Source organism: Strongylocentrotus purpuratus, unplaced genomic scaffold, assembly GCF_000002235.5.
Source record: "Strongylocentrotus purpuratus isolate Spur 01 unplaced genomic scaffold, Spur_5.0 spur5_scaffold_16, whole genome shotgun sequence".
Taxonomy (NCBI): domain Eukaryota; kingdom Metazoa; phylum Echinodermata; class Echinoidea; order Camarodonta; family Strongylocentrotidae; genus Strongylocentrotus; species Strongylocentrotus purpuratus.
Window position 1 is genome coordinate 32,644,146 of NW_022145601.1, and position 17,661 is coordinate 32,661,806.

At 38.5% G+C, this 17,661-nt stretch overlaps 1 protein-coding gene across 1 annotated transcript; it reads left to right on the plus strand.

The window, feature by feature from the left end:
- Positions 1–7,906: 7,906 nt before the first annotated feature.
- LOC105446783 lies at positions 7,907–14,384 on the plus strand. The gene is made up of 4 exons (XM_030987530.1): positions 7,907–7,955; positions 10,062–11,140; positions 12,001–12,283; positions 14,176–14,384. Exons 1-4 carry the CDS (start codon positions 7,907–7,909, stop codon positions 14,301–14,303), a joined length of 1,539 nt encoding a protein of 512 aa, XP_030843390.1. The 3' UTR covers positions 14,304–14,384.
- Positions 14,385–17,661: the final 3,277 nt, after the last annotated feature.

Genomic DNA, 17,661 nt, shown 5'->3' on the forward strand with positions numbered 1-17,661 from the left:
ATTTGGGCATTTTGCTACCCGAATATGATGATATTCAGTCAACTAACCCTTTTTCAAAGCATGAGGATAATTCAGATTTGATGTAAGTTTGGCGATAGCGGGATTCGCGGAAAATTACAATTCGTCACAAATACTGAGGAATAATATTATTGGCCCTATCCTATCCAAAAAGTATTTGCAAGTCAGTGAGAGTCCAAATATAAATAATTGATGAATATTTAGTGGCATGTTTAATAGCGATATTTTGATGAAAATCAGGAAAAAGGCTCAATTTATGAAGATTAGTCGACGAATTGAAAGAACAGTCAGCGACATTTCGCAGAATGTGTCAAATGTTTAGCGACCATTACGCTGCTTGGAGAAAGTTGACAACAAACTGAGTAATAGCTTTGAACACTTTGTGAACATTCCAGGTATAATATCCTCGTGAGATCACGCTCCTTTATAGGAACCTACCCTATTGAGTCAATTTTTGTTGGAACACTCTATCATCCCGCCTGCAGAAGCCACTCTTTTTGCAAACTTTTTCTCGTTAGACAAAATGTGTTTAACTGGCCGCTAATCACCTTTCGTGTATTTACGTCTTGTATTTGAAGTTAGTACCTTCTTGCAGAAGAATAAACTGTTATTCAATGTCATTTACATTCTTGACGAGGAAACCATGTTTTGTATATTGAAAATGTTCATGTAGGGGCTATTATATATTCTTTTTTTTATACTCATCGGGACAGTTTTGTCAGTCGGTTTGTAAAAGCTGTATGTTGCTTACAATCAATAACATTCTAGTACATTTATATATGAAGTCTGTTATGTGTCATAGTAAACACCTCTTAGTATCGAAGGTTCTAAGCACAGGCCTCAAAAACATGTAATTCAAACAAACCTCCAATGCCTAACTCCTTCTCAGTTTCTACAGTTACTTGCTCTTCCGTAGAATGGGCGTTCCCAACACAAGCATTTACTCTCTGGGTTTTTCGACTCCTTATGCTTTTTAATTTATGTACTGATTCTTGTTTATTGTTTATTTGTTCATTGTTTGCCATTTTGTGAGTGAGAGGGAAATAACTGTGAATTTCTGTCATCTATACTCAAAAAGAAAAGACAAAGGGATAAGTTCAGTGCTCGACACTTCAAAATATTGACTGGGCAGTACTCTGCTACATTTGAAGATGGATTTCCAGAATTAAGAAATGGATACACAATTATTCCTCAACTAATCTGTAACTATTCTGCTAGTTTTCCTCAACCGTTTGGTTTGTTAGCTAACTATTCTATAATTATTCTTGAACTATTCGTTACGTCCTGGAGGTGGGGGAGGGAAAGAGCGAATTATTGAATAATAGTGGTTGAATAAAAAGACCAGTTGAATGAAGATTACCTCATGACCGTGGTGCTTATTTGCAGACCGTTGTGGGGGAAAAAGTCATGTTAGCTTATGGTTGTTGTACAATCTAATATGATCACAATTTTATCAGACAGTGGGCGAATGTTTGGTGATCATGGCGAACACTGTATTTACAGAAATTAAAAGAAACAATTGACAATTCTATCGAATGTCTGAAAATATCTATTTGTCGCTTTCAGCCAACATTTCGCAAACCAGGCGACATTCCTATTTTACACATCTCACTGCCCAAAACTATCCAGTTTCTACAGTTAGCAAGCGACAAAAAAACGACATTCTATTGTCTTTAAAATAGTATTTCTTCATCAAAATATTCTATCAAAATATATTTCTCTGCTGCCTCATTAAGTGTGGCACATATATTTAACAAGACAAATGCGACAGCGTCTCCTATATGCCTCCGTCCAGGCGCGTACGCAGGGGGGGGGGGGGGGGGGGGTTGAACCCCCCTTCATTTTTTTATGTGTGTTTTCTGGAGCTAACCCCCCCCCCTTGTGATTGTTTTTTTAATTTTTTTTTTATAAGTAACAAATAAATACCAAAAAAAAAAAAATTATGCCAATGGCTGACCTAAAAGAGATGACCTTACCCCCCCCCCCCCACAGAGCGAAAGTCCTTAAGTCATAACCTATAGGGCACTAATATAGCACATCGACACTTTTTTGATCCTGGGGGCTCACAGTAACGAGGCCATCGCTTAGCCACTGAATCATGACTGTACGCAGCGGGGACTATGGTACGTCGCCGCCCCCACAAATACAAAACAAAGAAAAAAGAAGATGCAATCAATTATCAATACTTCATTGCATTTTGCCCCGACCCCTAACATAAAAAAATCCTCTATATGGGCATGCCTTGAACCATAATGCATGGCCCTACAGAGGATTTGTATCTGTTGGGGACCGGGGGGAAATGCAATGAATTATTGATACTGATGGAAATAGCGCGTATAATTATGTAGATGTACTTGAATAGAAAAAGTACGAAGAGACACAAAAAGTGATTTGTCAGCTTATGTGAAACAGGGATTGAAAGCAGACTGGCTGTGAATAGACCATCCACCACGATAGGAAGGGACCTCTTCGACTTGTTCTTCATACTAATATAATTCTAATTATCCTTCATTTTTATATGTATAATTTAGGTATTATATTACATAAAACTCGTAAAAGTTTTCAGAGGTTAGCATCTTCAAAGTAGCTAATCACATGAGATAACATGTTTCCAAAGATGGAAAATCTGTTTATTTCATTTTTTTAAAACTAATTTTTCTAAATGAATTTACGAGGCAAATATTACTTCAACAAACAAAGTCGGTTACATTTATAATTTTAATCTCTCTTAGGAGGTAATGATATACATTTTCAACATAGGACTTTATTATTTCACACTTGTAGACAAGATAAAAATGTCTCAAGTTAAAAGACTACGAGAAAAAAAACCCTAAGGGAGGTAAATTTATAATATTCTGCTTATCATGATGTCCTTATGATTAAGGCGAACTAATGCAGGTATATGCCTGTCTTGTCGTCAAATCCATGAGAACAGTACAAGATGAAGTTAAACGTCTTGACGCCCACTTAGGCACACTACAATTATTTAAAACAAAATTAATATTAACTGTAAAAATACCTGTTATCCGACCTCCAAATACATTATAGTATGGATTTTGGGAACTGATATTTCTTTACAGAATCCGTTGGATCTAGTAGTCGTGGGTGTAAAAATGAGCAAATCATTGGGAAGCAAATGCAGTGTTACACAGATAACACTGTATACTGGCACACACGGCTTTATGTGTTGTTGCTTTTTGTTGTTTTTGTTTAATTCAATTTACAAATGGAGCCTGGATGGCATATAAAATAATAATGATACATGTACTTAAAAGGTTTGTTAAAACCAAGCAGCAATTTGGAACAAACAACTCTGGTCTGTCATTTTCGCTTGATGGTACCTTACAGCTGTAAAGTTTCGATAACCTTGAATTTGTGTTCGATCGAGCACCATTGTCATCGTCATGGTTGTTGTTGGAAGACGACCAAACAGCTAGACGTTTAATTTATCAATTTAGGCGTTGGTGAAAAGCTGCAAGGAGCTCCTTTCCCCCTTTTTAGTAGGAGCTTCTCTGTAGGATGATTGATAAATTATTAAGTAATTCAGAAGGGCGATACATTTTGAGATAATCACAGTAATATTGGAGTAATGGGAAATGTAGAGCATATATCAAAGTGTACATGATAAAGAAACACCAATAAACATGACATAATCGGGAGTATTGGCCATATCAGATAATGAAAACTGTCGCATCTAATACTGATGCACAAAAGGCACCTGTGTATATTAATACAGCATACAATTAAGCCAAAATTTGTTTTACATAATTTGCTTTGACGTTTAAAATATTTGTTTTACTACAAGAGACCTTGGGAAAGAAGGAAGTCGTTTCGCTTTCTGCGGAATAAATCTGCTGCACACGAGTGACGATGCCATTATGAGGTCAAAAGCTTTTACGTCAACAAAACTGAAACAAATAACGTGCCTTTTTATAGAACATAAGGCGAACAAGTAAATCTGCAAATGTACATTGCCATCCAATTAAATCATGTACAGAACTTTAGATCATATTCAGATTACGTTGTCATGGTTATGTTTGTCGTAACAAATTTACCGCAAAGAAACAACAAAGTTGTATTGCTGATGATTCAATTGAAATACGTTACCAATGATGAATAAGCGGACAAGCGCCATAGGTAAACGACTGTCTTCGACATCTAACGGTTTATTTGTATGACATGAAAGTTGCATTGTTAATAAGGGTTGTGATATTGCAATCTGGAATTCCACTGGGAAGTGGCAAAGAAGCCATTCGCATTGAACTGTTGAACCTTTATTTTACATAATGGGCACCTTACATATCGTACCCAAGAACCCTTTGATGGTAGCAGATATTTGTATTTTGTGCTCCAGAATTACGGAAAATGTATTTTATAATATGAACGCTGTGAAAGCGTGGTTTATGGACACAAAAATAAGCAATAAACTCACTCGCTCTCAAAAAATCAAATTCATGGTAAAGTTGGGATCGCATTCGTATCGTGTTTGAATGTCCTTCAACTTTCAGGAACTTTGATGGGCTACAGGTCATTTGTAATGCGGAACCCAGTCTGGAATTTTAAGTTATTTTTCTTTTTTTGTAGATAAGTCCTTTGTGACTACACATTCAATACATTATTCTTGCATGTGAAGAATATAGATGTCATCAAGATAAAAGATAAGTACTCGCATACCCTTAAATATTAAGGTTACTTGAACACTAAACGATTTGCAAAGCCAAATAAGTCATTCAACTCAACAAAAGGAGAAGTAGCCACGTTGGATTTATCATAGTATTAACTGAGAAGCTTGCTCCTCCTAGCTTAATTATTGCAGTAGACTTGTGGAATAATTAGATCTTATCAATGCGAAAAAGATTAAATTTGAAATAATAATTACTTCGGGTATAGTTCAGATATCTGACTTTTCTCGGTGTTCATGGAACTTAGTTTGAAAGTACGCCTACCATGATGAGATATTTCAATATTTTTTTTTTAGCAATACAGCTTTTCTTCAAACTAAAAGTAAACAAAACTCAAAATTTTCCTTGAAAGTTCAGACAAATCAGAGCTACCAAAGTGCTTCATTTATTGTCTGTCGAGATTGCAATCTACTTCTCATGTGTAAACATGGTTGTAGATCAAGATTGTTGATATTCCATTGCCCATGTGGCAGCTTTCTATTCCTATGCAGTTTGTTGGCAAATTTGCTTAGGGTGCAAAGTCTCAAATTACTGCGACTTCTATATACATAATACATTGTATAATACCCGAGTCGTATGCACTAGCTGTCTCATTGTTATCGCGTGATACATAAATATCCAGGTATGGCGGAGGGGGGGGGGGTGGTGTTGTGTGTGGAAAGACCTGGTTAAAAACCGAATTTTTCTGGGGTATTTTCAAGTGTTTAAACTACCCTTGAGAATATTGAACAGTGGCTTTTTGCGAATAGACTGTCACTGAACTTGGATAAAACTAATTTCATATTATTTAGCAATTCTATTTCCGATTTACCTGGAGATATCTATTTCAACAATGTCAAAATTAAGAAAGTAAAATCGACCAAGTTTCTTGGACTGTTTATTGATGATAGAATGTCCTGGAAAATACATACAATTATTTGTGTTCATTACTCCCAAGAATGATGTACAAACTGAAACCTATGTTCCCATCATATGTATTGCAGATGTTGCACTCTAATTTAATGTTGCCTTACTTGAACTGTGGTATTCTTGTCTGGGGTATTTCATTGAAACTTCAGCTGGAAAAAATCGTGGTTGTTCAAAAAAGAGCAATACGAACAATTTGCAATGTATCTATTCGTACTCACTCGAGCCCCTTTTCTTTAATACTAATAATACATCTTATGAAAGATCTTTTATCCCATATCATGTATATTATAATTTGTATAATATCGTATTACATCATCGTTTTTTAATTCAAAGCCTAGTGGCATGAACGGAATAAAAATGACGAAGTTTTTCGGAAAGACTCACTCAGTTGTCCAGCTTCTCCTCTTTCTTTGGATGACATCCTTCATCCACATTGCAGTTGGGGGTAAGTAACATTGAATAAACGTATACAGGTTACGATTTTATCTTTTTATCAATTTGTACAGGCCTAGATTGATATTTGGTACATGGATGTGATATTAATTTACGGTAAGTTAATTTCACTATGCATCTACATGTGCTGCGGGTTGAATGGATATATTATATATTTTATTTTGATACATTTTAAAGATTTAAAATTGTCATAATATGTATTAAATTTAACCAAATTATCAAATTTTCATAATTTACAATTTTAATGAAATTCGAAAAACTACTCCCAAATAAAACTTTTTTCAGAGCAACCTTAAATGGTTGAAATATTTCTGGTCACTTTTCTGAAGAGATCTCAACCAATCAAAATCCAATACATATTTAATGCGGGATATAATTAATACAATAGGAAAGACATCGGTTTAAGAAAGGAGGCAAGATATAACAAAAATAAATTAATAATAACCTCCTGATTTCGATACATTTGGTTCCATGTTCCGATTGTCCGTTTATCTCGACTGATGGTAACCTAATACACTTCTGATATTTACATTCGTTTTTATTTGGACAATTTTTCTACACATTTGAAAACCATCTGCCCACACCTCATAGTGACTGCATGATTTTTGATAAATGTTTAGAAACGTTTTTTAATAAATGTTTAGAAACAGGGAATTTTCCGGATTGTTGGAAGGTTTCAGACATTGTTCCAATCCCTAAGAGTACACCATGTAATACTGTTAACCAACTAAGACCAATATCACTCACCCCTACCTTTGCAAAGGTTTTTGAAGCATTTCTCACTAAATGGTTATATCAGGACATTATGAGCAAAATTGATAGTCAACAGTTTGGTAATATGAAAGGATCATCAACCTCTCATTACTTAATAAGTATGATCGATTCGATCTTGAAAGGTCTTGACAAACCTGGTTATGTTGCCTCAGTCTGTACTATTGATTATGCTAAGGCATTTGATCACATCAATCACAATGTGCTGATTGAGAAGTTGTTTGAGTTAGGTACTGATCCAAATACTATCCTTCTCTTGTGTAGCTACTTGGAGAATAGATCTCACTGTGTACGTTTAGGATCTACCTTTAGTGGACCCCTGCCTGTTACATGTGGAGTACCGCAAGGTACGAGGCTCGGTCCCATTCTTTTCTTAATCATGATAAATGATGTTGCAACCTCTACTCCTCTGAGATGGAAATATGTTGATGATTTGAGTGTCGCTGAAATCAGACACAAATCTCAACCCTCCGTATTGCAAGATCATTTATCTTTGATCTCTGAGTGTTCTGTTGATAATCAGATGACCCCTTAGCCTGAAAAGTGTAAGGTATTGCATATCTCTTTCCTTCGGAACCAGATTGTTATGCCCGAAGTTAGCATCAGTAACTCTGTCCTTCAGCCTACTGAGTTTGTTAAGTTATTGGGAGTGCACTTACAGTCTGATATGAAATGGGATAGACAAGTCGAGAATGCTGTCAAACAAGCATCCCGACGTTTTTACATCCTTTGTGTTCTTAAAAAACACAAAGCTCCACTAGAGGATTTAGTTGCTATTTATAGTATGTACATTAGACCGTTAGTTGAATATGCCTCCCCAGTGTGGTCATCATCTATTACTGCCAATCAGTCGAACAAGATCGAACGAGTCCAAAAAAGATCATGCCGTATCATTTTGGGATATAATTATGTTGATTACCTTCACGCCCTTCAAATTTTACAGATTCTTACAGTTCATAAATCTTGTTAAATCATTCTTGCAATCCAGACATTCTTCCATGCTCCCTCCACGTAGGGACTCCTTACCAAATTTTCGCCAGTTAAGAAACAGTGACCCCCCTTTGCCAACCAACATGCCGTACTTCCAGATACCAAAATTCTTTTATACCACAGGCAGTGAAGGTAATCAACATGATGAAACTTGTGTAAATCTATCAATTTCTAATTTCCTTTCTTGTGTTTTCCCCTCTCTTTCTCAAATTCTTCTCTTTTCCTCCTCCTTCTTTTTCCATTCTTCTTTGGTAGATTACACATGTTTCTTTTTCCTTAATGTACATGTATTTCATAATTCCTGCAATAATGTCCACAATGTTTAGAAACTTGTTCTGATTTTACAGAGTCTACAGATCTTATTGATATTTCCCTAACTTCCTTCCTATCCCCTTCCTTCTCTCTCTGTCTTTCTCTGTCTCTCTCTCTCTCTCTTTCTCCTTTTCTTTTCTTCCCTCTCTCCCTCTATCTTACTCTTTTCTTTCTCTTTGCTCTTTTGGGAATTTCTTTATTGTATGTTACATGTATTTCAGATCAATTACAATGTCTATAATGTTTGAATACTTGGGCTGTTTTTACCGAGTCTACAGTTAGTATTGATATTCCCCTAACCGTCCTTCCTATCCCCTTCCTTCTCTCTCTCTCTCTCTCTCTCTCTTTCACCTGTTCTTCCCTCTCTCCCTCTCTCCCTCTATCTTACTCTTTTCTTTCTCTATGCTCTCTTGGGAATTTCTTTATTGTATGTTTCATGTATTTCAGGTTAATTGCAATGATGTCTATAATGTTTGGATACTTGGTCTGTTTTTACAGAGTGTACAGTTGGTATTGATATTTCCCTAACTTTCTTCATATCCCCTTCCTTCTCTCTCTCTCTCTCTCTCTCTCTCTTTCACCTTTTCTTTCCTTCCCTCTCTCCCTCTATCTTACTCTTTTCTTTCTCTATGCTCTCTTGGGAATTTCTTTATTGTATGTTTCATGTATTTCAGATTAATTACAATGTCTATAATCATTGTTTGGATACTTGGTCTGTTTTTACCGAGTCTACAGTTGGTATTGATATTTCCCTGACTTCCTTCCTATCCCCTTCCCTCTCTCTCTCTCTCTCTCTCTCTCTCTCTCTCTTTCTCCTTTTCTTTTCTTCCCTCTCTCCCTCTATCTTACTCTTTTCTTTCTCTATACACTCTTTAGGGAATTTCTTTACTGTATGTTACTTGTACTTTCTCAATACTTTAAATTTAAAAAATTATTCTTTAGCTGACATATTCCCCTCTTTTTACTATTGATCTTTTTAAACCCAGTCTTATGCATTTTAATCTTCTTTTTATTGGACTCTCGGTCTGTGCCTGATTTAGTTATTGCACAGTTCGAGAGCCCTTTTTTGATGTAATTGTAATGATGTATACTTATTCGTTTATATGTCCTTTTTGCAATATTTACTGATAATAGTTTAGTTATTTGATATTGTAACTTATGTAACTTATGTATTTATTAATTACTGCTATTTTATTATGTATATTTGATTTAAATTTTATTTTTGTACCCAAGACAGTTGTCAGTCTTTGGACTGTTTGCTCTTGGTTTTTGATGTTTTGATTTCAATAAAATCCTATTATACTGCATATGATTCTGGGACAATTTCTCCTAGACAAATATCTACACGAGGACACCCCTATCCGTACTAATTCGTAGGTGAAGTTTCAGTCAGGGGATATGGTACCTGTGAGAGGATTTAGATATCTATGAATGCTAATTGGCTCATGGGTAGGTGTTGGAGGGAGGTTTATTGACCTAGAGGTGGTTGTTCGGATGTATCTATTCAGGGATCATTGATTGTAAGGGGTTAAAGCTGTCTTGGTGCGAGATGGTAGATGCCCCTGTGCTGGGCGTCCAAATGGTCCTCTCTAAAGTTATCCCGATGAAATAAGTCGAGACGAACACAGGACATTCCATGTCCCGTATTCCGCGACAGTTCAGGAAAATGACATTTGTTTTTTGGCAGTTTAGTGACAACACTAAATATCCGTATTTGCGTATACTTGCCTAGAAAAACATTCGATGACCTTTGAATGATTGAGATTGTGTAGATTATAGATTACACTGAATTTGGGTTTACATTACGGTTTCATGCGATAAAGGTGATTATTCTCAACTGTCCCACATTCTTGATCGATGGCTACCATATTAATGACACCTCATTGATCATTCCTTCTCATTTCGAATACAAATTTGTACCTGTAGCACCGTTTGGAGCCGACAATCTCGGTAGAGAATTCGTGTTCGGCTTCCCGCCGAATTTCGTTGAAGGACAGACCCAACCTACGATTGGCATCGTTGTGGAGGCCATTTCAACCAACGTCACTTCCGTTAAGGTCAATGTGCCGTTGAGGAGTTTGGGTTTCAATTTCACACTTGAACCCGGATCAGCACCCTATGATCTCGTGCTTCCTCCTGACCTTACGACGACTGGAGTAGGAAGTGTAACGAACGCTACGGTTGTGGTGAGGTCCGATCAAGATGTCTCAGTGACGGCTTACAATATCAAAACTTTTAGCATGGCAATGTTCACATTGTTACCGATCAAGTATATAGGTAAGGAATACTTTATCGCGACCCTTACGGAACCAAGAGGGGGTGTCGTTCTATTGTCTGCAATTAATGAACCGACTGAAGTTAAAATAGAATTGACCGGTAGAGTGGAATTTCGTGGTGAATGGCATTCACCGGGAAGTGTTATTATATGTAGCTTGAGACCATATGAAACATTAAAACTTGAAGTACTGCACGACGACATCATTGGAACAAGAATTACTGGCAATACGTCGATTGTAGTGATTATCGGTGGCATTTGTCCAAACATTCCTGATGGAATACCAGCTTGCGATCATATCGCCGAACAGCTAGTTTCATTTGATCGCTGGGGACGTTTATTTTTACTAAGTCCGTTCGCCAATCGACTGTCCGGATATCAATTCCAAGTTGTTGCCGGGAGAAACAATACAAGAGTATCATTGGGAAATTATGAAAGAGACTTGAACATGGGGGAGCACTATCTAGGAGATATAGCCAATCAGAGCATGACCTCAATATCAGCGACCAAACCAGTCATGGTGATGCAGTACTCGAAAGGTACGAACTCAGACTATAGGCAGGGGGATCCAGCCATGCTGTTAGTGACTCCTTGGGAGCAATATGTATCGCGTGTAGAATTTCCTGTGTCAGACTTTTCCGCAGCAGGGATCTCCGCAGTCTATATCGGTGTGATATCTGAATGCAATGCGACTCATAACATCGAGTTCGACAAGTACAAGTACAACGAGGTAAGATTTAAGTCTGGTTTAGTCCAATATTAGTTCAATTCTATATTGTTTCTGCAGAGGAACAGGAAAGTTAGTTAGAAAGCTATTGTCCAAATCATTTAGGACTACCACTCCAGGCACACCGACGAGATCAACCAACACCAGACCGTCAATAATGTATACCGAACAAAGTTCACTTTACAAAGAATGGCCACGCATCGGTCGATTGGAGTAGATTCGGCGGTGTGACTGAGGTATGAATATGCTTTCGTTTTTGGCGACGACGGAGCCTACGACGGCAAAGTTAGGTATTGAACCTGTCTGCGCATGCTCGTAACTGGAGGTTCGTCGGTCATCGAAAATTTACGACGGTTTTCGAAGTGTTTTTACCGTCGCATTTGTTGTAGGGCCCATGTACGAATGACTTTCTCGGAGGCAAACTTGATTTTTGACCAAAATTGACCAAGATCGAAATGATCACGCATGTCAGGTGGTCAAGTTGGTGATCGCGTGATCAAATTGGCCAGTTCGGTGCAGTTGTGAAAAACGAAACTTCGCATGTCCGACGATACAGTCGCATTTTTTTTTACCGTCGCAGGCCCCGTCGCCGCCCAAAACGAAAGCCCACTAGTATAACCGCTAGTACCCTGATTACATTTCCTCGTTACGAGCATGTATGTTTTAATTGCTCGTACAAATTTCCTCCTCCCTTTATTAAAAAGAAAATCAATAAATACATCTTTTTCAGTCTGCATGTTTGCTCCTTTTCTACCTATACATTTCGATTAAAAAGCGATCATGAATAACTGAAGATTATTTCACCTTTGAATCTTTCCCGTATTGTTTTAAGTTGTTGTTTTTCATATTTACTCAACTAATAGGTACCATGGCTCTTTGAGTACGATCTCGTCACCAGTGATAACAGACTGATTTGTAGTCGTTGGGTGACCATAGAGGAAGGTAGTCACGTGCTGAAAAGCGAATCAGCTACGCAAGTAACAGGTGCAGGAGAGACAGTATTCACCGCTCTAGTTTACGGAGTTGGAGGCAGTATCGCTTACCTGTACAATGCAGGTTTTGGTCTGCAACCAAAAACGTGCATCGCTCCAAGTTCTGACCCACCATACAAGGAGATTGAAGTGTCGTGTGCTAGTCAGCGAAGAAGTAGGTCCATAAACGATCTATTCAACTGTAGACTCTGTTCACCCTTGCAATTACTTTGGGGGTGTTTCATCAAGCCTTTAAATTGATCTTATAGGGCAATCAAACCCTTGTTATAAATCCATTTTAATATTTTAATAAAGCAGAAAAAGATAGAGAAACAGAATGGCAAACGTTTGAAATGAATCGGAATAATAATAGGAAAGTTATGAAGGTTTGAAATATGAGAGCATGGAGCAGGGCTCCCACTTAGCCGAGTTGTATAACCGAGTTATGGCGAGTTGTGGTGAGTTGCCTCAAAGAGGCACTCGCTCTTCTTGTAACTCGGGATAACTCGCAGCAATGCGGTATGGCTTAGTGTAACTCTCTACAACATTCCACGACTCTCCTCAAAGTTGCGAGCAGTTCCAAAATTTGGAACATTTTCAAAATCAAATCTCAAGGTGAACGGCGCCTACACTCGTAATATACTCGCATTACTCGTAACAAGCTCGCGCTGCACTCTTCATAACTCGTAGCAACTCGCCACCTTATGAAGAGTGCATCGCGAGCATGTCACGAGTAATGCGAGTATATTACGAGTGTAAGTGAGTTCACCTCGAGTTACAACGAATGAGTAAAAATGTTGAACATGTTCACAATTTTGGAACTGCTCGCGACTTCAAGGAGAGTCGTGGAATGTTGTAAAGAGTTACGCAGAGCCATACCGAGTTGTCGCGAGTTATCCCGAGTTTACAGGAAGAGCTTTCGCGAGTTATTGCGAGTGCCTCTTTGAGGCAACTCACCACAACCCACCTTAACTCGGCTAAGTGGGAGCCCTGCTTAATACATGTATGCGAATCTCAGATTGGAAATTCAGTGTAGTGTAACGTAGTCGCGGATAACTCTCCCCTTTGTCGTGCAGAAAAATATCACTAATTTCTGTCTTTATCCTAAATGCCGCCATCCTTGGGGCACCGTATTAGAACAATTACCCCCCGGATAATTATCCCCCCTCCTCGATGACAACCAACCCTAAAGGACAATTACCCCCACCCGTGGACGGTATGTTTAAGCTGGATGGAACCATTAAATATATGGCTTTGCTTTTACTCCAAATCAAATTATTATAGCCATACTGAATTCCATATTGCTTTAATTATCTGCATCTTTAAAAATTACCCACCTCCCCTTCCCTTCAACAGTAACCCCCCCCCCCCGTGAACGACTACCCCGGAGGACAACTACCCCATTAACATATCGGACATATATGCCCTAAGGACAACCAAGGACAAGCACCCTCTAGGACAAATATATTCCCGCCGAAAATTAGTCCGGCCTCCCGTTCATTAAAGGGGAAGTCCACCCTGATAATAAGCTTGTTTCATGAAAGCATAATTTTCGGGGGTTAAATGTAAAGATTCATCTTGAAATTAAGGACATTTCCTCTCCTCTGTGCTGTGTAGTTTTATCGGAACAACCCATGTCAAAACGGAGATACCTGTGAGAACAACGCATATACATGTGCCACGGGTTTTAGTGGTGTTTTGTGTAGTACAGGTTATCTATTGCTACATACGCTAAGTTTGATCGGGATTCATCGTTTTCGTTAAATAATATTTTGGTTTAAAGAAAGTTAATGGTTACGTACGAATTGATTAAAAGATTAATGCTATGTTATGCTCAAATTGCGACTTTAACCTCTTCATAAATTTAAAGATCATCCTTTTAACCCCCCCCCCCCAAAAAAAAAAAAAAAAAAATCCATACAGAGGGGGAAAAGTCTACCTTCTTTCTACTTTAAGAACCTTAAGTAAACCAATTTTAAATTCCAAGCTTTTGGTACGGTTCCATCGAGAATGGTGGATGTACAGATTTAGTCATGAATTTACGGACATTTCTTCTCCTTTGTGAAGTTGATTGTTCTGGGAGCAACCCATGTCAGAACGGAGGTACCTGTGAGAACGATGCATGTACATGTGCAGCCGGTTTTGATGGTGTTTCGTGTAGTACAGGTATGGACATCTATTGTAACATATGTTAAAGGGAAAATTGAATTTCGGTATAGAGGGCACTATAGAAAATAATTTTTAGGTGAGATAATGAAAAACTGAGTGTCAAATTTAAAAGAGGATACAATTTAAATGACAAGATCATAATTGATAAAAATCGGTTTGGAGACGGCTGAAATATCCATAGACATTAAAACATTTCTTATATTTGTGGGGCCCCACAAATATTTGATAATATGAACCGATCGTTGAAAAAACGAGAAAACGCCTTGTGCATTTTATTCGGGTAGGTGAAGCGAAAAACGTATTTTATCCTGCATTTGTGTTACTACTTAATGAAAGTATTTTATTTGACATGGGCCTCCGGAGGGCAAGGGGTAGGGCTATGCCGGAAACGCCACCTAATAGTGTGGTACGTAGGTAGTTTCAAACGCAGGAGGTATAATTTAGCGAACGGTACCTGAATTTTAAAAAGAAAATCACTGTTCTGTTTGTTTAAAGTAATACATTTCCATAATTTTAGTAACCGAATTCGTTCAAACAGGCTGCCTGCCGTAGCAACAACCAGTGTTTGAAATGCAAGTATGACTTTAAACAAACAGAACCTTGTTATTCCTGGCTCTTTTTTCCTGATTGAGGTGTCATATGAAGAGCAGAAAATAAACTTTCTAGAAATGTGATTTTCTCTTTGAAATTCAGACAAAAAAATGGATTTGGCTCATGCTGCAATGATAATTATAAACCTTTAGGTAGGTCAGGAATCCCATGGCTTTTACAAGCCGATCGCCTGTCTGATTATCAAGATATTTATGATTGGAAATCGAAATCAAATTTTGCGTTTTCCTAACGGTTTTCATAACACTACAGTGTTTTGGGGGAAACGAGTATGGTAAAACCGGTCACTCAAAGATTTTTAATTTTTTGAGACACTTCTTGATCATTTTGAAGCTTTTTTTAGGGCTTCAATGTTACACCATATCACAAGCACTGATAGGGCCTTGCATCTCAGATTTAACATTGTTAAGAGGTACCTTTAGGGCCGAGAAGACAAGAAGGCGAGTGGCTCAAAATAGCTAAGGCGCCTTGTATAAGACGAGAAGGCGTCTTTCTCGGCTTTAACAAGGCGCCTTTAAATAAGCCCCTTTCACACCGGGCCATACGTAGAGTTACGTACCGACTACGCCGAGCTTACGCTGCCCTACGATGGCCTACGGAACGAAACAAATTAAACATGTTTATTTATTTTTTCGCGTACTTTCGGCTTTGACACTAGACGCGGAAAGTACGCATTTTGTACGCAAGTCTACGCATAATCTAAGCAGGGACTACGCCGAAGCAACTTTTTTTTCATGAATACGCAGCCTAATTTCGGCGTACTCGGTACGCCACACTACGCAACTCTACGCAGATCCAGTGTGGAAGGGGCTTTAGCAAGTTGTTATTACACCCCTTCTCGCTTCTCACTTAAACATATGGCGCCTTGACGTGTTTTGACGATTCACCTTCTCACCTTCCCGTCTTAATCATGGCGCATTGACGAATTAAACTAGTCGCCTTCTCGCTGCACGTTTTGCTTCCCTAGCATTGGACATTTCTTGGAAACAGGAATACCTACACAGTTTGCAGCAATTCATTTTAAAATTCATAAACATACGTGGAATTAAACGTTATCGGGGGCTTTGTCTTAATACTTTTTATTCACTCTTTTTTGTGAAGCTATTTGCCAGAATATCTCATGGATATCTCCTCGGTCTGAAGAAGTCGAATTTCCGGTGGGTGAAAACGGTACGTGGGCGAATTCAACAGGAATGTGTCCATTCAACACTACTCAAGGTTGGTTTTGATGGTCTTTAATTCATTTTTTTTATTTGAGGAATTAGACGGGGGATTAGGTTGGATAACACGGTCATTATGATAATTTCCCTATAGGCTAGTTCAAATATGGCGCGGTAATCCGCTGCAAAAAAAAAAAAAAAAAAAAAAAAAAAAAACGCGTTTTGGGGGTAACGTGTTAATGAATGGCAATTGCGCGATAGAAAACGACTTATTTACTCGCAATATCATTTCCAAAATATCCTTACTTTCATGATGTTCAGTCGATATAGTTTGTTTCACTTCGTTATTTACCACTTGACTGCTATTGGCTTAAAACGCGTTCATACCCCCTGTGCTACAGCATTTTTGTACTGTACAAAAACCTGACAAAAACTGTACACTGTACACATCAAAAGCCAGATTTTTTTTTGGAAGAGCGCCATCTACTGTTCAAGACCTGTATTACATCATTGCAGTGTTAATTACACAGCAGGGCTTGGCATTGTGCAGTGCTACGGTCTTGAAAGTGCACTGCCCTAAGCGCGTACATTTACGTGGTAAGCACAGGCATACAAAAGCGATAACACACAGGCGCGGATCCAGGATTTCTTAGGGGGGGGGGCCCAAATTTGAAATTATGCGAGCCAAATATTGGTACGTAATAGTGACCAACAGTGACGTAATGCGGGGGGGGGGTCGGTGCAGGGAGGGGCGATTTTCCCCCCTCCCTCCTCCGCGAAACGCGGAAGCTTTGACGTTTTATTAAATTATTAGAGAAAGAAGACGATTCGTTGTACCATTCTCGAAAATAATTCTCGTCTGAATTTAATTTTTCCCCTCCCGCGCGGAGCGCGGAAAAAATTTACGATTTATTAAACTATTAGAGAAAGAAGACGATTCGTTGTCGAGTTCTCGACTCTTAATCCTCGTCTGAATTCAGTTTTCCCCCTTCCTCGTGAAGCGTGGAAGCTTTTACGATTCATTAAATCATTAGAGAAAGAAGACGATTCGTTGTACCGTTCTCGACTCTTAATCCTTGTCTAAATTCAGTCTCCCCCCTCCCCCTCTTGCGCGAAGCGCGGAAGCTTTTACGTTTCATTAAGCCATTAAAGATTCGTATTACCGTTCTCGCCTCTTAATCCTCGTCTAAATTTAGGTTCCCCCCCCCCCCTTCCCGCGCGAAGCGCGGAAGCTTTTAAATTTCCTTAAATCATTAGAGAAAGAAGACGATTCGTTGTACCGTTCTCGAAAATAATTCTCATCGGAATTTAGTTCCCCCTCCATCCCGCGCGAAGCGCGGAAGCTTTTACGTTTCATTAAGCCATTAAAGATTCGTATTACCGTTCTCGCCTCTTAATCCTCGTCTGAATTTGGGTTTCCCCGCCCCCCCCCCTCCCGCGCAAAGCGCGGAAGCTTTTAAATTTCCTTAAATCATTAGAGAAAGAAGACGATTCGTTGTACCGTTTTCGAAAATAATCCTCATCTGAATTTAGATTCTCCCTCCCCCCCCCCCCCCTCCTCCCGCGCGAAGCGCGGAAGCTTTTAAGTTTCATTAAATCATTAGAAAAACAAGAC